Below are 22,595 nucleotides of genomic sequence, written 5' to 3'. Positions count from 1 at the left end.
CCCACTGACCGTCCGAGCTCAGATTGGCCGAGCGCCGCCCCGCGGCGACGCCTCCTGGCGGTGGCGGCGAGAGCGACACGTGGGCTTCGGGGGGTGGTTTGTTTTTCCTCTCCCGCTCGGGCTGGGTCACGTGCCGGGGAGGGGGTGTCCCGCGAGCAGCGGCGGCGTGTCACGTGGGGCGGGCAAGATGGCGGCTCCCGCGGACGGTAGGGCGCGAGGGCCGGGCAGCGCCGCTCCGCTCCGCTCCGCTCCGCTCCGCTCCCCGTCCCATTGGCGGGGCCTGGGCGGCGCCTCACCCCCCCCTCTGTTGCAGGTGCCGACCTGGAGGCCTCGCTGCTGAGCTTCGAGAAGCTGGACCGCGCCTCCCCGGACCTGTGGCCCGAGCAGCGTAAGTCCGGCGGCCGGCTGGCGGCTGGCGGGGGGAGGATCGCGGCCCGGCCCTTCCTCGGGCAGCTGCGCCGGCCGGGCTGGGCCCCCGGGGGACGGGCGGGGGGTCGGGGTGCCGCCGCCAGAGGCGCTCACCCCCCGCTACCCTTCGTTCTCTCTTCCCAGTGCCCGGCGTTGCCGAGTTCGCCGCCTCCTTCAAAAGCGTGAGTGATCGCTGCTCTTGCCTGTCGCGTTTCCCCCCTTCCCGTGCGGGGGCAGACCTGCTGTTTGCTCTCGTGGGCTTTACATCTTTGTTCTGTAGAACGTATCTCAGTTATAACTTCAGTATATGCTAGCGTCATCCTTTTGCTTTAATGTCTCTCTCATGTTTGTTTGGTTGGTTTTTTTAAGATACCTTATGCAACTTGCAGTGAATGAGAATTACACCTTGCAAGAAAGAAAAGGCTTTCAACTTTAGGAAATCCCGCTTTTCACGCTGACTTTGGCTTGTGGGGGGTAATGTGCCTTTTTTAACTCTAAAAAGTCCAGGGAAAGCTAGAAAACAAGATCAAACATAAAAAATATCTCTACAGAGCACCTGGAACTCTCATATTTTTGCTGTCAGTGTAACTAGTTTTCAATACGAGATCAAACTTCTTTGTATAATTCTAAAAATGCCCTTGTCTGAGTATGAACTTTTTATTTTTTTCAAAATAGCCTATTACAAGTTCTCCTCCCAAGTGGATGGCTGAATTAGAAAATGATGATATCGATATGTTAAAGGGTGAGTATGGACATCGTGAGCAGGAAGTAAGGTTGCTAAAGCAGATGGGAATTCAGTATTTACTTAAGAGGCTTAAAACACTTGTTCTTTAAACGTTCTGAAGGTGGCCCTGTGGCCTTAGATCTCTAGCTCTCACGTTTGCAGAATCTCTAGCTCAGGAGTCCTTTATCTTGTTAATGATACACATTTTTCATTAATCCAGTTACCTCCAAGAGAATATCCAGGTACCAGTGGCAGGCTGATTTTTCAAAGCAAGCATGCAAGAACTAGTTGAAACAGTGTAACGTTACATGTATTTCAGTTACCTCGCCTACCGATCTCTCACTGCATAAGTATAGTGGGTATCTCCTGTATTTTGAGAAGTGGCATGAATTTTTTGGTGGGCCTCAGCTGATCAAACTTGGTGAGCAGCTTAGACTTGTTCATTGACTTGTTTAGAGGTGTGCTATGCATATGTCTTCACTCATAGACCCAAGATCTCTAATCAAATGGTAAGGCTGTATGAGCAAGTTACAGAAAGGCTAGCTGGCATGTAGATTTGCTGCATGTTACAGCTATTTGCAGTAAATATCCTTGAGCATGCTCTGCCTCTCGTGTGAATTCCAGATAAACTGTTCCAAAGTGAAAGTGGGACAAACTAACTTTGTCTTGCTGCAAGAAATGTACTTAAACACACATTGTTAATGTATAGTAAGTCCATTCCCTTGCATACTCTTTTGTAGCTTGTTCACGCAGCAATGTGAACTTGCAAGAACTTCAAAAATATGGGGCAAGTTGCCCATTGCGGCGGTGGCAGATTACAGTATGAACCAGATCCTTGGCTGTCTTTTTCAGTAGAGAAAGCTCGTTTTTTCTCAGTATGTTAAAATCAGGGGTAGCATCAGCTTGAATTTCGAATATACTCTGTTCACTGGAAATAGATCTTGTCAGAAGTATGACTTGAAAGTGCTCTGTGAAGTAGTAAACAGGCAAACGGTCACTAGAGTGCTATAGACAGTGTTAAAGTTCACACTTTTCTCTCCTTAGAGTTGGGGAGCCTCACTACAGCTAACCTGATGGAAAAAGTTCGTGGGCTGCAGAACCTGGCTTATCAGCTGGGACTGGATGAATGTAAGTGCTGTATGCAGATGTGACTGACTGCATTGCAAATCTTCTCACTAAAGCGTGCGCTCGTGGTACATTTGTAGCTGGAAAGGTGCGTTGGCAGATTTGGCAAGTGTCTGACAGTCACAGCTGGTGAGCTTCCAAAACAGGATGAGAGACTGAGCTTACATCTCCAACTTACAGCCTACCTGCATAGGGGAAACTTCTTAGCAGAAATAACAAGTGGTCATATGTCTAATCTGGTGTTGTCTAGTGGCACATAGAGTTCTGTTCCTGACGTAATGTTGCCTTAGATAAATCAGGTCACTTGGCTTAATTTCCCCCTCAGATACTAAAGCTATTTCTCAGTACTTCTGTCAAACTTCATGCACTGCTTCCACAGTGAAACTTTCACTTGGGTATAGGATTCTCCTACCACTTAGTGTTCATACTGTTTTCTGCTTCTGTAGCTGTTACTTTTTTCTACACTCAACTATGGCAGGAGGTGATGTCAATTGAGTACTAAAGTTCACCTTCATCCCACTTACAAACAGCCAATTTTTATCAGTTTTTTGAAGAAGGAGCTGCTTTCATCATCGTATTTAGCACTCTTGTTAACAAGTTGATCCAGCTTTGAGGATTTCAAGAGTGTTGTGTTTCTTTTAAATGCTAACTGTACATACTGACACATTTAAATTTTTCTGCTTAATTTTGCTCTAGCGTAGACTTTAGTTGCAATTACTTTTGGGCTACACAAGCACCAAAAATTTTAAAACTTACAGGTCTTTCACATTCCTTTCAAAGGGTAACAAAAAGCAGTAATAGACCTTTAGAGTCTTCCTGACTGTAAACCTAGGATATCCTAATTAATACTTTCTTACTAACTGATCGTTAAGCCTGTTTTGACATACTCCCTGCAAGTTTATTTTATTTTCAGTGCTAACATCTGTGAAGACTGTGTAAAGCATTTAGTGGAGTAGAAGTTAAGGTATAACAATGTAAAACCGAGTCAAATACAAAGACTGATGGTTCGCTTTCTCAGTTAAGCTGTAGGCTTAAATGTCAGACAGCTCTGTCCTGATAAATGGAGTTTAAGCAGAGCCTGAGTTACATTAAAGCTAACAAGGTGGTCGTTTCCTTATTGAGAACAAATAAATATGGAAAGAAGACAAAGTGAGCAAACAATGAAATATCTGAGGTCCAACTGTTACAATCTTTAGTCTATAGTAACTGAAATCTTGAATTTTCAAGCTTTATGAAAACTTTTAAGTTCTGGTCACTGAATTCTGTTTTCCTTTAGGCTATAATACATTGAATGCTTTGTGTGTCATAATATACATTTATCTTAGGAAAATTTTCACAGAAAAATAGATGCGGAGTTTGAACAGAGCTTCTCAGGACTGTTTTTCCAAATACTGTCTTTAAGTTCTTTTCTCTTACAGACTTAGATAAGTGAGAGAATAAGAAGAAAAATCCAAAAGATCTGTTCATTAAAGTTAAGGGACTTGTGGTTTTGGTCCAGAGGTATTGGATTTGATTAGATATTTGTGTATTGAAATTTAATAGTCCGCTTTTGACTTGACTGTTAATTGAAACTGGCTATCAAAAACGGGATTAAACCTGCTGCTGACCAGTCTCCTCTAGATGGCAGCATGAGGCTTCCCCTAGAACTCTTGCTGCTTTTTTTTATAAAACCACTGTTTCAGTCATGATTTGAAGTCCTTCCCAAGATTGTTTTTTTGTGACATATTTCCTGTTCTGAATGTGCACTTTTTTTTTACAGTATTTTCAAACGTTTTATCTGTGTTGAGAGTGAGAAACAATTCTCTTCATTGTGTTAGCAACTTATTCCAACTCTCCTCTCCTACATCCCATCTCAAATCCTTTATATTTTCAAAGACTTCTGTTTTCATACAAGTTATTGATAAAATGCTGTGCAGGACCAGAGTGATTCCTGCAGCACTCCATGACAAATGTATCTATTGAGTGACTTCATAATTATGTTGTGAGGTCTGTTATTGAACCAGTTCACAGCATGCTTCATGTTAATTTTGCATTAGAATTCATTAGGCAAAGTGACATGTGGGACTGGGTACCTTTTGAAAAGTTTATTCATCAAGGTACTATTGGAACACTAAAACTGAAATCTGAGCAATTGATTTGACATGATTTAGTTTGATAAATTAATAATTACTGAATTACATGCCTTGTTTCTTAAATTCATAGAACTGTCTTACTATTTTGTCTGTATAAGCAGGCTTTCTTGACAAATTTGGAACAAATGTATTGAATGCTTTGTCCATCTTTGCTGCTTTCATCCAGGAACAGTTGAATACTATTATCTGGATTTCACAGTCTTCTTATATACAATTCTTGCTGTCCCTTACTGGCCATGGATTTGTCAGTTCCTCTTTTGGTTGCTTGCTTTTCCCAGATTTCTGTTCTTTACAACTTAACTTTCTCCCTTCTTTTTCCCCTAGGGTTACCTGTACTTTCTGTAACCCTGGCTATTTTGTTGAATGCCTCATGGCTTCTGTGAATCAAATTAAATTGCTAACATGCAACTTAGGTTTTCTTTCCAGCTTGTTTGACATCTGGTTTGATTTACAGTTAGTTGTCCTCCACTTTTAAAAGTAGCCGGTTTTACAGGCACTGCTATTTCACTGGTCTGCGCTTTAAGCTGCGTATTCTTATGTGATTTAAATAATTATATCTTAATTAGTGCAGAGTTTTGTGAAAGTTTTTCTTTATCAGACGAAACTGGATAGAATTGCCCTGCTTGGATTGTAACAGTAAGTTCAAGAAACAGTCAACTAGAAACTTCAGAGGTGACTTTTACTGTTAGAGGTCTGAGATACAGTGAATGTCATTCAGGCTGGAATAATGCCAACAGAGCTTCCTCTGGTGTTTTATATGGGCATCTGAGGAGTCAGGCTTCTTACCTTGTGTTATGATTTCTGTGCAGTATGGCATGTACCTGTTAAGACTGCAGTGGCTTTATCTGGTAACGTATCAGTCTCTAAGTGAGTGGGATGATAATGTTGAAGGAGACTGTTGACAACTGAAATGGTTAATGCTATTTTTGATAATGCCGGTTCTCTCCTCCTTGTCTGAGGGTTCAGTTACTTCTTTCTGAATAAGGTAACTTGATCTGTCCAGCCATGTATCTGATTATTCTAGCTTCAGTAGTACCGAATACATTTAGTTCCTACTCAGACAAGATAAGTTGCTTATTTGTGGTGGTGTTTTACCTGTGTAGTTTAAAAAGACTTCTGTTTGGCAGATATTTTGCAACTTTGCCATAGTTATTTTATTAACCAAATGGATAAGCAAGCACTTTGCTTTTTTAAAAATATATTTCTGACTGCTGGCTGCATGATCTCCTGTACTTTCATTTCCCTTGTACTAAGATGCAGGCCATTAAACTGCCAATATATTATCTTCCATAAATCAGAATTTCTTATTTGCACCATTTAATTTGCTGATGACTTACGTTGAAGATCTTTGTTGTGGATCACAAAGGATCTCCAAGGTGATCATGCAGAATCTCTTTTTCAGCTCTCCTCCTAACATGCTAATAAGTGGATTCTTGCTCACTCATGTCTGTTCCTTGCCGAATATTCTTCCCTTCCTTAGCACAGAATTCACCTAAAGGATAGCCTTCCTTGAATGAAGCAGGATTTCTGTAGCATGAACTAATGATTTATTTTTTTATTTTTACTCTCCTCTTAAAGGGTAGGCTATCCTTAGGTCTCTGGTTTGTGTATTTATTCTTTGCTACAAGGTGGTTCTGGAGTTCTCCAGCAGCTTCCAGGCTCAGGGCCTGGTATCAATAATAATAAAATCTTTTAAAAATAAATTATTTTTCAACACCTCTTCTGAGGTCTCAGCTTGTGTTTTCTCGCCTCCTTTTTAAGCTATGTAAAATTCTACCTCATCCTCTTGCTTGTTACTGCTTTTCTCTTTTTGCTTTGCTTCTCTCATTATAGCTTCTATTTTCCTTCTGTTAAAGAGTTACTTTATTGGTTAGAATACATCAAAACCATTTTTAGTATTAAAAATTAAAAATGTGGATTTTGCTGTCCCTGTTAACGTGGGTCTTGTGAGGGTGGGAGGAGAAACAGGGCTCAACAAATACACCTACTTTTAATTGTTCATATAGTTGGGGTGACTTTGGGAGGCATAGTATCACTGCTGAATGTAAGCTGCAGCCAGTCAGTGAGTATCATCTCTGCTGTTGGCAGAAGTCTGGGGGAAAAAAAAAAAAGGTATAGTCATATTGCCTTGTTATGGGCTTTTTTCCCTCCTGTGTCCCTCCAGCTTTGCTTGGAGCAGGGCACTGAGCACTGCAGAATGAGGAGACCCCAGCTGATGTGGCAAGCAAGAGGGAGGTAGTTCTTATCTGGGAACCCAGTCGCAGATCCTGACTCAATGTTTGTGGCCCACAAAGCAGCAAGTTTCAAAACAGTTTGTGCAAATAACTGCAAATGTAGATACCCAGCTCTGTTTTTTCACTGTATGACCCATTAGAGCTTTCAGAGCAACTGAGTCAAAGTTGACTTTAGGAGGTTTTGAAGTCTTGGTTTCATGAGCTAGCAGCTCTGGGAAGTGCATGCATTGCTAGTAAACAAATTTGGTGTTAAGAGAATTTTATTATTCTTGATTGCAGTTATTTTTAAAGATCTGCCCTGTCATCCTTTTCAATATACATATACGGAGAGGTATAGCTAAGAACCACATACACAGAGAAAAATATGTTTTTCTTAAAAAAAAAATAAATTTAAAAAGTAAAAAATGTTATTCTTTCCAAACTTCAGAGCAAACCTATGTGTAAAAGTAACAGGTAGAATGGGGAAGCAGGAAAAGCACCATGTCACTGAAGGAATGTGGTTGTCCAGGGACTTTCTGAAGGCACTGCTATTGCTTACCTGTGAATCTCTGGTACTTTTCAGATAACACCTGCTATACTGGTTCAGAATTCCTAAAACATGTGTGTGTGTGTATATATATATATATATATACACACACCTGGTATCACAGCCATGTTTATAAAATCTCACTGATGCCAGAGAGATTATCTGGCTGCTATGCTGTAACAATATAGCTTCGGTGATATTGCTACTGCCAGATTTCCTGAAAAGCCTATTCTTTTTAAGCCCTAATATATTTGTGAAGGTAATGGTGCTTTTGTGCAGTATCTGCCTTAAATATTAGAAAATGTGGGATGTGAATACCATTTATAATTTCCCTGTCAGTGATTTTTGCTAGTCTGCTCTCTTACATTAGATTAAATTTTTATTTGGAGTTGAAGCTGTTGTGTGCTTTTCCTCCTGTAAAATTAGGAATGTAAGAATGACTGTATTATCCCATGTCAAATCTTCACATTCTTTCAAGAGCGATGAGACAGTTACTGAACCTGCTCAACCAAGTCGCCCTATTTATAGTCCTCCATGGTTTTGTGTGCTCTGGCTTTCACTGGACTCTAGCAACTTTGCTCCTGTTTTCTTTGTAATGCTGATTTATTTTCCATATATGTTCAAGCAAATTAAACACCAAATGTACAGTGGAAGAGCTATTTAATGCTAGCTATCAAGGACCCAAGAATTAGACCTGAATGACCTGGGAGATGACAGGTGAACAGCAAAAAGTTGGCCATCTTGTAGCATCACAGACTGATAAAGGAAAAGTTGGCCACGGTTTAGTCAGTCAGTGATAGTTTTCCTTAATATGAAGAATGAGTAAATGACTAGGAGTTTTTAGCCTGGAGAGAGACAACTGTTGCAGTATGTGAAAAAGATCTGTAAAACTGATTAATGCAGAGAAAGTGTGAATAGGGAGTGACTCTTCACTGCTTCTCATAGTGTGGGAGCCAGAGAGAATAGAATCGCATGTCAGGACAGACACAAGGAGATACTTGCACTGGGCATTAAAGTCAGAACTCGTCGCTGCTGGAAGTTGTGGGCACGGAGTTTATCTTGCTCAATAAATGAGACAAATTATTGGAAGGTAAATCCATCAAGGGTGTCTGACCACAGAGAACTCACCAGTGGCTTGGAAATCTTGGAGATGCAGGAAGCTGGGAGAGATTACTAGACAGGTACAGCTATGTGCTTCCCTGTTCTTACATTCTTCTATAGTTGTTTGCCATCAGCATGTCAGAGTCAGGGTAGTGGGTTGGAAGGACCTTTTGTTTGATGGTGGGGGTTTTTTGTTTACTTATTTATTGTAGTAATAGGCTAGACTTTATGGTAGTTAAGCAACCACTACCAGAAATCACTGAGGTGTCCCTGTAATGGAGAGACCCTTCCAGAGACAGCAAGAGACGGATGGGCACATGAATGAGGAACAGCTACTTTGCTCCCGAGTTAAGCTGTCCTTGGTTGTGAATTGTAGTCCTCTGCAGCCTCAGCAGCCTCTGAAATTTCTGGAAAATCATAAAGGAGTCCTTCTGAACTCCAAGCTATTTACAGATAGCCACTCTTTCTCAGATTGGTAGTCTTCGCTTTTTCATTTCTCTCAGATAAATGCTGTCTGTCGTGATCTCTTGCCTGCAAGTTCAGCTTTTTTGTAGATTTGGAGGGGTAGAGCAGTTTCATCATTTTCCTTCAGCAGGATTTAACTGTACCATATTTTGAAACATATATACTTAGTTCTGCCTGTGATCCTTGCAGGCTACTCTTGACATGGATAGTTTCAAAGCTAGGATAGCTCTTCCCTACATGGTTGAATGAAAATTCACTCATTGAGTTTTTTTTGGGTTGGTTTTTTTTTTTGTTTGTTTGGGTTTTTTTTGCGGGGGGGGCATTAATTTTTCTTTTCCTTTCTTGATGCTGACTGTAGGTAGGATATGTTTAAATCAAGGACTCCATCTTTGGTGGACTGAACTTGTATTATCTATTAAACTGAAAAACAGGGCATGACACTTATTAAACTTCAACTTCATGTAAGTTGTTGAATTAGGATCAAAGTAAGGAAAGGAGGGAGGACAATGTATCCTCTTACTGAAACATCTCTTTCATTTTCTGTAATGGATTGTCTTTTCTAGGAGTGTCTACATGTAATACTGACATGCAGCCTTTAGGCCCTATGCAAAACAGCTTGCCTTTGTACCCAAACAGGCTTGTATGAATGATGTAATTGATCAGATAAAAATATTTCCTGACCACAACCACTTTTTCTTTAGTCCTGAGTCAATCAACACAGAGTCTTTTTAAGCTCAGAAGCCTTACTCTACATTTGTGAACGTGCCCCCATTTCCTGCAGTACAGTTGGTTAGTGTCTTTTCTAGTTGCCTAGTGCCTTTTCTGGTCTGTGTGTACACTTGTTTGTAATAAAATGTTTCAGATTCTTACATTTGTAGGGAATCAATATCAACAGGTATGTGTAAGTAAAGAGTGTTTTAATATTCAGGGTCTCAGTGTGGTGTCTGTCTCATGGCATCTTCTGAAATTTCTTGTTGGTCCATTTTAGTAAAAGCTGTATGTCCACTCTCTGCAGTCGGGGAAGTTGCATGAAAAAGTGAATTGGATTGTTATGGTTTCCTGTTAGCCAAAATGAGGTTTTGGAATCTATGTAGAAGAGCAGACTCTTCCCTGAACATGAACTCTTTCCTTATATCCTTGGAGAAATAGACTGCCTAAAGTGTGGTAGAGCTGGAGAAGAGAACTGACTTCTGGAGAAGAGAACTGACTTCTGGAGAAGAGAACTGACTTCTGGAGAAGAGAACTGACTTCTGGAGAAGGAAGAAGAAAATAAAGTGAAAGAGGATCACACGATGTGGATCCAAATCTAGATTCCACAGCAGGAGTCTCAGTGCCAGTTACTAAAAAGACAAAGCAATGTTCTTAACATCTAGACTGCTGACAAAAGAGTATGGAGCATGCTCACTTTGTTAAAAACTGGTACCTCCAGAAGTATAGTGCTTCTAGCACTAGTGTGTCTGTATTAATCTGAAACAAGAAAGAAGAAAATATGTTTTGGAACTGCCTACATTGTTCTAAATATGTTGGACTTGGACGAGAACATTGTATGCCAAGTCTAGTGCTCATTGTGTCCTTAAACTTCAAATATACAGTTTATTTACTTTTGCAAGGTGAGCTGTCCTGCATACGAGGAAGCAGTTTGAGGGGCGTGTACTTTGGTTATTTCTGCTCTGCTTAGGATTTTCTTTGTAGCAACTGTTTTTTTCTTGGTTATTTCCTACATTCCCTGCCTTGCTGAATGAATCTTCGTCTTTCAGTTTTGCCTGAAAGCATATTTCTCCCTCATTTTGTTATTTAGTACTGTGTTTGGCAAGGACTTTATGTGAAATAGTATACTTCATGTGCTGCAGAGCTTGAAGGCAAAGTTTTATAGCTGGACAACAAAATTATGCTCTTTGGACACTGGATTTCTGTAATATGCAGTTAGCTTAAGGATTTACTTAGCAGAGTTAGTAGACTTCTCCCAGAAAGTATCTCGCATTTTGGACGGTTCATTTGTGGGTTAGGAGATGATCATAGAGTTTTTCAGGAACTACACAATCAGTTTAAATGGTTATTTTTGTTTTGTTTAGTAGGAAAAAATATGGGGGCTGTTTTCAGTTTACATTCATAGTATTTCTTAGTCCTTATTTGATTGTTTCAGAGGGGTGAAAAGAACATTTACGTTGTCCGTTAAGGTGTTTATATGGCCCTGTCACCATGATGTCCAAGGTACTATGATTTCCATGTGAAACCTTGGCCCTTCTCCCAATTCTCTTTATAACCTCCTCCCACACTGTAGATCCGCTTCTTCATTTTAATGCATAGTGCTATGGTTAAGAGATACTCTGCATCTGCAGAGGGACGAGGAAATCGCCTTTCCTTGTACTGCTCACTGGGTGGCTTATTTACAGGCAGGATTCTTCTGGGACAGCTCCTGTTGGAAGAGCGTGACATCAGAATGCTGGCTTGAAATTGCCATTCATATGTGATCTGTGAATTGGCTAATTTTGACATGTAGGTAGTTAAGAAATGATTACAGTCAGAGGAGTCATGACCTCAACTTTTCATCATCTCCATTGGCTTGTGCCCCAGTTTGGAAGTGAAGAAGGGATAGGAAGTTTTAATTGTACCTGTGTGATTTATCCTCAGTCAGCTCTTTAATTTCTTCTGGCTGTCTGAGGTTTCCGACACGCTGTAAATTTCTCCAACTTTTTCATTATCTGCAATTTCTTTATGACTCATGAATCGGAGTGGAGAGAGAGTGTGGATTTACAGCAGAGATAAACATGTCCATAAAGTCTGTATCTGTGTCAGTAATTGTACTGCTGTCAGTGACTGTCCTGTTTTACAGGTCTCTCTTGGGAGACGAACACGCTTTGCTACCAGTGTCAGAGAAGTGTTCGCTTTGATTTGCATTAACTTGCCAGGAGATTAGGTTGCGATGGTGAGGATGGAAATTAAGTCTGGACCTTGGCTGCTATTGTTTTTTTTTAAATAAGTGGGTGTGTGGTTGAGTTGCCCTCTATGTGCAGGAAAAAAAAAAAAAAAAGCAGGTCCAGACTGTTCTTAAATACAAAATCAGAGAGATACAGTCTACTGATGATATCAAATGTGATACTACCCATATGCATAAATTGTGCATTCTTACCATAAAACAAATGCTGTATCTAGGTAACTGTCATATGTGGAAAAAATACTGCATGGATCCTTAGGGTGTTCTCTGTCTGCTGGTGAAGTAGAATAAATATTTCTCTAAGCTTCAAGAAATTTCTGCATCTTTGCCTTCTTCCCCCTCCCTTATTCTGAGGGGAAAATGCTACTGTGGATTTCAATGGCAAGTACTAATACAGCATCCTAGACTCCAGGCATTGATGACTCTGCTTGCCGCGGAAGGAGGTGTATACTGTTGGAGTTTGAGAAAAGGGGAAAAAAAAATATCTCTAAAACTCTCCTAAATGTGTCATAAGTTCAAAATTCTGCAGTTTCTCTTTGCTTTTATTTTCTGCTTGATGCCTGTTGTTGACATTTGTGTACATGGAATCTCCCTTTTGTTAGATTATATAGTTTGGGTTGGATTGTTTTTGTTTGTGACTTGCTCATTTTTTGTCACAGTAAGAAGGTAATTATTTTCTCACGGAATTATTTTTCAATATTGAAAGTGACTGTAAAAACCCAAACTTTCATTATGTCAAGTATGCATTGAGACCCCCAAATGCAGCTGATTGAATTTTTCTGGGTCTGCTGGCCACCTTTTACCTGAGGGAGATTATCATAAACAATGTAAATTCTGTGTTTGCATAGATAGCTTTTAAATGTGCATAGATGTAGGACTGTTAGAAATGCTGAGATGACATCTGCCATTGTATGGTTGTTAATTCTGGAGCCTGATATTGGAAATACAAAGGGGAGCTTTTCAAGTGTTAGACAGTGTCCATCTAGCTCTGGTAACTGATTTTCCAAAGTTACGTATAAGGACCACGTGCTATGGGGCCCAATAGCTACCAGATAACCGTGCTCTTAAAACTGCTGTTCTTAATGAGTGACGCTCAATGCAAGAGCAACATTCTAAATAAAAGCTGAGTTACTATGAGATGCTTTTTACCTGATATTTATTGAAATGTCTGTCTTTTCCTTTCCTCTCATCCTCCTTCTCTCCCTATCTACGTCACCATACCTAGCTTCTGGATCTGATCTTGTTAAAACAAAGGTCACCTCTGAAAGGTACTTCAACCAGGACGTATTACTTGCTTTATTAAAACAAAACCCAAACAAAAAAACCTAAACCAAAACAACAAAAAAAACCCACAAAACATTTGTCTTATACCCTGGTATTCCTTGCTGAAAATGTCCCTTCTGAAGGTCCCCTTCGGCTCCTGTAGTTTGTTTGATAGTAGGAAGAAATGCTACAACAGTTTGATCCTTTCTGGAAAGAGTTGAGTTTGTGTTGATAGAGTGAATGTTGATCTAGGTACTTCCTGTGGTTAAGAGAAGGGAGCCTTTTCAGTGTTAGTGGGGAAGAAGAGGAAGAGATCAGATTAATCTGGAGACTAACTGGCCAAACTTCTCTGAAGACTGTGAAATCATTCATCTGGTCCATCACCATTATCTTTTGCAGGATTTTTGGTATGCTACTCAAAGCGTAATTTGTGCTGTGTGAGGACATCTGGAATATTAGCATAGGTCAGTCAAGCAGTGGAACATGTCGTGCAACCACTAGGGTGTTTGTGCAGTCTCTGTTCTTGCAGGTTTTCCAGAGCTGACTGAATAAAGCCTTAAGCAACAGATCTGATCCCATAATTGACCCTACTTTGAGTAGGAGACCTCCTGAGCCCTTGTAATCCAGATCATCCAGTGATTCGATGATTCTGTGATCTAAGATCCTTTCTAGAAGTAAGTTAATTCAAAGCCTGCATTCCCCAATCTCAGCTGAACACAGCACCAAACAGTAGGTTCAGCTTATGAGCTTTGAGCAGGAAGGAGATCTCAGGTGCAACTCCACGGTCTGCCTCCATGTGAGCAGCCTGAATAGGAACAAGAAACCTAAGGGTTCTTGTATCCCAGTGATGGCTTTCATGCTTTTGGGGGATGGTGAATGGACTTCCAAATACTTCCATCCACAGAGCTGATTATGAGTCTATGCAACTTGGGCTGGGGAACCTGCTTTTCTGCATAGGGAGATACAGTCCATTCAGTATCATTCTTTAAGCAGAGGAAGAGAATAGTCCTCAACATACACAGAGGTCCTTCTCTGTCTTGGCTGAAATGAACAGTGAAACCACCATCATCTGTCTAGACAAGTAGAGGGTCAATGGGGCTTGACTGAAGAGCTTTTAGCCACAGAAGTAAAGGAATGGGCTGTCACATTAAAGCATTTCTGCCTGCCACATGCTTGGCACAGAAAGAAACATGACTACAAACAAAATGTTCTTACATTATACTGTCAGAAGCCTATTTTTTGCTACTCTTATTCTGACAGGATAACTTGTAGACTACTGTCAGTGGAGGAATTGAGGATAGGGAAAAGTTTGATCAAGCATAAGGTTATGTGCATTTTTCCATTACAGTTTAAAAACACAAAAATGCCAAACAAGTATCAGGAGATGCTCTGGCAGGGACTCTCAAAGCTTTGCAACTGGTCTGTATTTATTATTTTAAATTCTTTTGCTGTCTATACCTTTATCAAATTAAAACTTTTCTACTTCGTCTGTGTTAACAGAACATTTTCTCTGTATTTACAAATATTGGAAAGATTATCCCTGTATCACCTCTGTCTGTAATGTTTTCCTGTAAAATTTGGCTTCTGGCAGGAGCAAAGAGAGAATTTTCTTCCGCAGTATGGGTAGCTGGACCTATTTGCAGAGCAGCAGCTGATACTAGTGAAAATCGCACTAGAGTGTGACTTTGGAGACCTTGGTTCAGTTTCTGGCACTACTACTGTTCTGCTTGGTTGGTTTATTTGCCTTCTCACATGTCCCTATTTCCCCAGCTGTAAGGTGGAGTTCATGTTAACTTTCTTTTGCAAGACATTGGAAAAATCACAGGTTTTAAAAAACGACATATAAAACCTTTATCGTTAAGTATCGTATGCTGCTTGTTGTTGTTCTCTGCTTGCTGCTATTATATGCCACAGGAAGGCATCATTAGAGTATTGTGTATGTTGTCAGTAGAAGTAAAATGAGAATGTGATGAAACAAATCTCAGTATCAAGTGCTCTTCAGCCTGGGACCCAAGCAAGGTAACTAAGAAAAGCAAGACTATTCTCAGCTGTTTACAGACCTTATGTATAAAAATAATTCTATTTGCAAGCAGCGTAAAGGTTAAAAATAATTAGTATGTATCCATACTAATACCAGGGATTATTTACCTGTTTGGTAGCACATCTGCCCCGCTAGCTTAGGCGCAGTGGAGTTACTCAGTATATAAGGATCAGTCTCACTGTTTCATTCAGCCAGCATTTGTGCTTTGAGAAAGGAAATACAGTAAATTCATCAAATAGACTGAACGTATGTTGGTGGGGTATTGCTATATTCCTTTTCAGTTTTCTCTATTTTGGATCAGGTGATAATGCATACAAGGCTATGTGAAAAATCTCCTAGCATTTTGTTGCTTTATTGAGTGGTTTCAGTTGTTTGGAGCTTGAAGTCTTCTGTAAGATCAATAATGGGCTTGCCACCTTACCTCTTGCATCTCCAGTAAAGGCAGCTCTGAACATCCAGTCTGTGTAATGTTGCTAGACGAAGTCTGATAGTATCTGTCTTTTATTGCCTCATTAACTTGTGAGCATTAGAACAAGATAAAAATGCCCTAAAGCCTCTTATCTGATGATTGTTGTAACCTTCTGAGTGCCATTAGTTTAAGTTTGCAATCAAATGCTTCCCCTGAGTATAAGGAGCACTGATTAAACCTGAAGTGTCCCCAGAGGCTTTTACAGCTGTCATGGGGGCGGTGGCTGCCCCTCTCCAAAAGGAAAAGGGGGGCTGGAGGTCCCGGTGGGGCGGCCACTCTGCAGACCTCCACGTGGCTGCCCCAGCTGTTCCGCTTTGCCTAATGAATTGTTTTACAAGGAGAGGCTGGATATTGTCATCACAAGCTGCCTTCCCCAGGGACAGAAGCCAGCCTGATAATGACTAATGTTAGTGATAGTAATTGAAGTGTGATGGCTCTCCAGGGACTTGCACACGAGTAGAGCTGTCAGGCACTTGTGGCTGGTACAGTCCCATGAATACCTCAGAAATGCTTTTTAATTGCTTGACTTTCATAACTAGTTCCCATATATCTCCTGCAGAAATATACATTTTATGGGGGGAGGGAAAAGAAGCCGAGGACTCTGCTATGACCCTCAGTTTACACGTGTGGTTTACTGCCCTGATGTGTTTCTAATGAGGATGGCTGTGTGTTCTTGCTCCCCTCTGGTCTTGGTGTGGATCTGCTCTGTGTCTCTGCACAGGCACGTACAACTGATTTCACCCGAACACACCTTTTATGTCTAAGCCCTGTCTTCTGTGATACCAATCCTTGATGCATGGAGATTGTACTTGATTATAAAAGAAGGCAATAACTTTTATTTCAGAATATCAAAGGATCACTGGTATTAATAGCATGGAAGTAATGATAACTATTTGCATTTTGTTAGGCATTGAAAACTGGATGTAAGCTAGAATAAAAGTCTTGTAAAAATGTAACGTATCCATGTGTCTCAATAGGACTGGAGTTTAAGGCTGTGAGGTTTTGGGGGTTTAGGACAGAGAAGTGACCAATCTATACAAAACAGAGTGATTTTTTTTTTTCTGGAGATTTTCTCCTTTAGAAATGCATTGTTTAATATAGCTGTGGGCTTGAGATAAAAATAGTTGGGATGGAGAACTGTACTCCTGACTTCCAGGATAGCCTTTTTGTGGGGGGTTGTGTTTTTTGTTGTGGGGTTTTGTTTTTGTTTGTGGTGGGTAGGTGCTGTGTTGGGATTGGCAGATTAAACTCATTGGGTTAAATTAACGTTTTTCTGCCAGTAATAGCATAGATCACAACATTATATCAATTCAGGAAACAATTTTTAACAGGACCATGAGAATTGCCATACTCAGACTCTCGTAGTATCTTGCCCCTGATAGTGGACTTTGTGAGTATGAAGAGCTACTCACTGTTCTGCACAGAGGAGGAGGCTCCTCTCAGAGGAGCAGGCAGAAGGTTTCTTGCCAACAGCCCCCCCAACAGCAGTTGGTGTATTCCCTGAAATGTGAAGCTTCTATAGCTTTATCTATTGAAAATATACTATTTCTACATTTTTATGTAATAGTTCTTCAGGGTCTTATTAAACTTAACAATATAATGTCATATGATTTTTAATTAAAGAGCTAATAACTTGAGGGCATGAAAGCTTACATTCCCCCCCCCCCGCAGTGATATATATTAGTCTAATAATATAAGACTTTATCTCCTTGCAAATTTTGCTTTGCCTTTATTTCCTCTTACAGATTTCTTTAGACTGATTTCATTATTGTTCCTCTGTTTTTTTTATTCCTTTCTATACAGTTTGTTTTGCTTAAACAAATCTAACTTTAATGGCTATAAAAGGGCTTCTCATGTATGAATTAGTTGGATCTGGTGCGATATTGTTGCACTGTACTGAGAGCTCTTGTAGCTTACTTTGCTACTTACAAGGCTGGTCTGTTTTGAGTCTATAGAGGGAAAATAACAGGTCTCCTCTGTCTCGGTGCTGGCTTGGACAGAGGAAGAATGAAATTCATGTTGCTACTACTTGAGGAAGCTGTGAGGAGAGAATGGATTTATTCACAAAGCTGAGTGACCAAGAGGGGAGCTTGGAAAAGAGATAGGAAAGGGGAGACCTTACCAAATGGAAAACATTTTCTTCGTCCTAGTTGTTGAGGGAGCTTGGAAATATATATTCACCAGATACCTACCAGTTGCATAATACTGAGAGAGAAAAGGGTAGACTGACTGACTTTTAATACAAGATCGATCATGAGACTGTGGAACAGATGTACAAGGTCAGACGATAAGACAGAAATATGCAGGGAGGGGAAGGGAATGAACCTAATTTTTTGGTACTAAGTCTCATTTTTGTTTCATCTCTGTTTTTTAGATGACTCAATTCAGCCCACTCTGAAGTCAGTGTGAAGTATCTTAGTAAATTCAGGACAAGTTAAAATAGATCGTACTAATTCATTCCAGGCACTTTATGGATTTAAGTGTTGAAAGCAGTGTTTTGTTGCTCTTACTCATATGTTACTCTGTAGGTCGTTCTGGTTTCAGGCCTAGGGGCAATCTTCTGAGAAGACTAGAAGTTAAAGAGAGCTCTTCTCTCCGACTCTTTCAGAGCATTGTAAAAGGCCTCTCTAGGAAATGGAGCCTGTAAATGAGACCCAACCTGAGCTGTGGGAAAGAGGTACAGTTTAGAAGGTCACAAGAAAGATTTTGATCATGTGGCTAGGAGGCTTCTTTGAATTAATTTCTTGCCTGAATTCTCTTGTTTAAAAACTGTCTTTTTTAGAGAAAAAAAAAATCCTGTCTCACTAAAACAAATTAATAGTGATGGAGAATTTACTACATACCTATTGCTTTCTTCGCTATTAAAAATCCAGCTCTTGATCCTAATGTGAATTTGTCTGGGTGCTGAGACGTTTTGAATTGTCTCTGTCTGTACAGGAGGGTTTTGCTGTGGCTTTTTGACTTCTAGCTGGAGATCAAAAAATGGTGCTTAATGCCATTGCCAGCAGAGTAAACATACTACCTCTTCTCATCATATTCATTGCAAGTTTGTTCTTCACCTCCCCCTTCCAGTGAAGTGCTGGCTCTTAGAAATTTATTTTGGTAATAAAACATTACTTTATACTTGCCCATGAAAGCATGTTTGAAGGCTGTTTGTGGATTCCTTACAGTGTCCAAGAGATTGTTGTTCCCTGAGCACGCCGCAATCTCGTATCATAATTAAGCCTGATGAATTAACACACAGAAAGTTAAGCTCATAACTTTCAGTGGTTAACTTAGGCTCTTAAAATGTGGAACCAAACCTGGAGTTGGCATGCTGTAATTCAGTTGTCAGTCCCAAAATGTTATGTATTGATGGGTTTTGGTACTGAGAAAACGGGTGAGTTTATTCTTTCAGAAATTTTATTCTTGCAGAAATTTTTGTTCACAATGAGGAGAGAATAAAGTTGTGTTTACTGCTTTTCACAGTTGTAAGTCTTGACAGTAAAGCTAAAGGATATAGTTCAGTTATTTTCCTGTGATTTATCTCACAACTTTTTACTGTAATTGGGGAGATGGGAATAGGAAACTCCATGCTGCGTAAGTAGAGATTTTCAGTTCATAATTTAATTTTGAGGAGATATTTTTACTGATTCGTTCCTACAGCGCAAGCACAAGAGTGGAGGTAATTGAAAGGCGTCTAATAATCGATTGAGCAGATTTTGCTTGTGTGTTGTTTCAAGCACTGTTTTAGTGAAAGCTAGTGAAACTTATTATAATAAAGTTCAGCAGAATATATTTTCTGTGTAGAAATTATTTTATATTGATAGGGCATTTCCATACAGAGAGCTTTCTGTGCTACAAGGCATATATCCACCTATTGTTTAAACTGCACAAAGTGCCACTTATTTTGGTGTCAGTATATACTGTCATATAAAATCTGGCTTTCCAGATATTTGGTGATATTTTGCAAACACCTGTATTATAAATAATACAAGTCTCTCTTTAAGTCCTTCCACGATGTCTCTGAAACCTATTGTTACACTTTAAAATCTTTCTAGGTTCAGCAGTAATTCAACAAATATTAGCTCCCATTTTCTTCAAATTAAAACGTGACTTCTGTTTTCTCACTCTAGGGTTTAATGTCTGTTCTACTGAACCAAGTAAAATCAGGTTTGGTCAGTAGCTGGAGGGGAATCCATGAAGAGCCCAGGTGCTGCAATAAGCAGTGTTGGTGCCCTACTCCCAGTGGGTTGCTGAACTGTTATCCTGTGGTAGCTCTAGAGGGCTCTCTGCTGTTGGAAATGTTACATTTCCAATGAGTTATATGACAAAGGTCTTAATAACCTGTTGGTCATTAAAGAACTCATAACACTTCTTTTGCAAATGCTAACCTCATTGTCATCAGCAAAATACAGCATATGCAATTAGAATCTAATTTTCTCCAGTGTCAATTAGAGATTCTAATTTTTATTCTGAACTGTGTTCTGCTCTGTGTGTAAATGGCTGTCACTTAAGTTACAGCGTTTAAATAGTGTAGGAAATAATTTTTTTGTATGTGGTTTGTGAAGTTCCTTGTGTAAGTCACTAGAAGTATGATCTTATCAGCACTGACTATATGTGCAAGAAAGACGGGAAATAATTATCTCAGCCTTTATTGTAACCATGCAGTTCATTACTGTAGTAGCCTTAGAAGTATATGGGCATTGTTACAGGAGCGTTAGAAATAAATGTGTAAGATGGATGACTAGATGAGACAAGATGAAAGTATGAACAGCAATTTTCAGCAGAGTAGTAGGCATTTGTCATCAAGTTGTATCAAGTGTCATTTAGAAAGGAAGGAATACCTATGTAATACTTCCGTTTTTTATTTCCAAACCCTTCCTTTAGGGGTTATACAGGGACATGAATCCCAGTTCTGCCTTGCTGGATGTGCAGTATGATGCTGGGTTCGACTGGCTATTGTGTATCAGACTTGGTTACATTAAAATGGACTTTAAAATGGTTAGTTTGAAAATGAGTCAGGCAGTTAAAGATTGTAATGCTGTGTTCTCTGTTGTAATACTAAATTCTATTCTCTTACAGCTTTGTAGGTTTGCTTTTCCATATACATGGTTTTGTGCTGACAGTGCATTGCATAAGGGAAGCTGATGGCTTGGGAAGCTAGCTGGTGACATTTGGGGGGGTTGACGTGGATAAAAATGCAAGGCAGTTGAGTAGGTAAGCCCTTTCATTGGGTGTATGTGCTAACATAAGCAGCGGTGTGTAATAATTTCAGTGCAAACACTGATGTCTTAAACATAGCCAAGGAAGAAACATTTACTGACATGAATGACAACCGTTTGCATCTCCTGGCGCAGTTGTCCTTGGTTTCAGAAAGCCAGTGCTGCATTGGTTTCACTCGGTTGTGTTTCGAAAGCTTTGAAGACTAGAAATAACTAGAAATAACATCTGTGAAAACTAGAGGACTAGAAATAACATCTGTGAAGACTAGAACTAACTGCAATGTGTTTACAGCTTATATTCTCCAACACGTTTGGGCAGCATGGCTTGGATGTCTGTTATGGATGGCGCTGCGGTCTTCTGTATGATAAGGAGCTTATGTATTGAGGGAGTGAAAATAATGTTGAGTTTGCAGTGAGCTCCCCAGTAAAAACATGCACGGGTGTCCTGCTTTACTTGCTCTGTGGTGAGTTCTGTCTTGTGTACTCTTGCAAAGCCCTTGCTTGAAATCACCATTGTGAATTTACTGCTGAAGGGGGAAAAGGTGAAGTATGGCTGGATTCAGGAAAAGAACAGGTTGTTTTATTTTCATTGGTAGCATTTGCAGTTCCCCAAGCAATGAGGGCTGGAGAAACTGGCTCTTGAGAGACACATCTTGATTAGATGTTTGGGCCTGTTGTAAAATGCTGGGATGTCTGCTGGTTGTGCCAGTGTGGAAATCCTCCTTATACAGTGGAGGAAAGGTACTGAGAAATCTTTCCTGTAAATTCTGTTTTTTCCCTTCTTCTAGGAGCTACTTTTCATAGTAGGAAAAATATGCTGAATTACCCTTGTCTGCATAAAACACAAACTAGTAACAATTAAGCTATTGATTACTTTTTCAGGCAGTGAAAAGATGCTTCTTCCAGGATTTGTTTCCCCATGCCATCCCTGACTTCAAACACCTGCAACACACGAGTTCTGGTCATAGATGAATTCAAATGCTTACTCCTCCTAGCATTTTGGATGTATTTATTGCATGTAATACATCTTTTCATGTATGACCACTGTAATTTGAGAGGAAATCATATCTTTTTTATTTAAGGGCATGGGTTGTACTAGTTTAGTTGAAGTGGGGATTTTATATTGGTTTTAATACACTAGTGAAATTTTTGCATAATGAGATTTTAAGCAAATTAAAACCTCGTATGCAACTGTTGAGCTTGTGCTTGTAAATTCAGAGGGTAAACATAGGTGTAGCCAGTTTTAAACTACATAGGATTTGGATTGTTATTTGAAATACATTTTCAAGTAATTGTGATTGAACTGAAATAGTGTCTGTGAGATACAGTATTGTGGTGTGGCATCTGCATCCTCCATTATTTATGCTTTGACTTGTTAGTTTTGAATACTTTCCTAGTCAGTTAATAATTAGATCAGAGTACTGAAGTCACTGAGCAAAATGTCTCATAACATTGTCTCAGAATTAGTGTTACAGAAATGCTCTCAATATGTTTAAGCATGCTTCTGTCTATTCCATATGACACTGTACATTGTTAAACCCTCTCAGTTTTGAGATGTAAATAATTTAGGAAAAAATGAATTAAAAATACCCTTTTGGCTATTGCATCTGTGTGAAGGATATCCTCCTTGTTTGGAGGATTTAAAAATACAGTCCCTATGTTTACTTCCCAGTTGAGCTGTTCAGAAAAAGTCACTAAATGCAGAGGGCGTTACAGTGAAAGTAACTTGGCATAAATTTGTATGAAGAAGAAAAAGGAAATAAACATTTTCTATAGTCTTCCATTGCTAGTTGTTTTATGGTTAAGTAACTATGGTGGGTAAAATTCAGGTGAACATGAGTTTCAGAGATCACTACACAGCTGAAAGGGATAAAAAAAAAAAGTGTTTTTTCACCAGTGGTGGCCTTGAACCTTCAGAGGCCTGTATATAAGCTTTATGTTATCTGAAGCTGTATCCCAGTTGCCTTA

The 22,595-nt window shown here is 39.8% G+C and overlaps 1 protein-coding gene across 4 annotated transcripts in view; it reads left to right on the top strand.

Moving 5' to 3' along the window:
- Positions 1-77: 77 nt before the first annotated feature.
- LIN52 (lin-52 DREAM MuvB core complex component) overlaps positions 78-22,595 on the top strand; it is a 48,026-nt gene continuing 25,508 nt past the window's right edge. Inside the window, exons 1-6 of one of the 4 annotated variants that reach the window (XM_069783911.1) lie at positions 78-206; positions 314-388; positions 553-590; positions 1,084-1,150; positions 2,177-2,260; positions 21,510-21,607. In XM_069783911.1, coding sequence (XP_069640012.1) covers positions 188-206; positions 314-388; positions 553-590; positions 1,084-1,150; positions 2,177-2,260; positions 21,510-21,559 — 333 coding nt within the window. In that variant the 5' untranslated portion in view covers positions 78-187 and the 3' untranslated portion in view covers positions 21,560-21,607. Of the gene's footprint in view, positions 207-313; positions 389-552; positions 591-1,083; positions 1,151-2,176; positions 2,261-3,675; positions 6,109-9,864; positions 11,965-21,509; positions 21,608-22,595 lie in introns of those variants that run through there. The other 3 variants (XM_069783912.1, XM_069783913.1, XM_069783910.1) reach the window with 3 other exon arrangements.

This window comes from Haliaeetus albicilla, chromosome 5, assembly GCF_947461875.1.
Source record: "Haliaeetus albicilla chromosome 5, bHalAlb1.1, whole genome shotgun sequence".
Taxonomy (NCBI): Eukaryota; Metazoa; Chordata; class Aves; order Accipitriformes; family Accipitridae; genus Haliaeetus; species Haliaeetus albicilla.
This window is presented reverse-complemented; position numbering and strand designations above follow the sequence as displayed.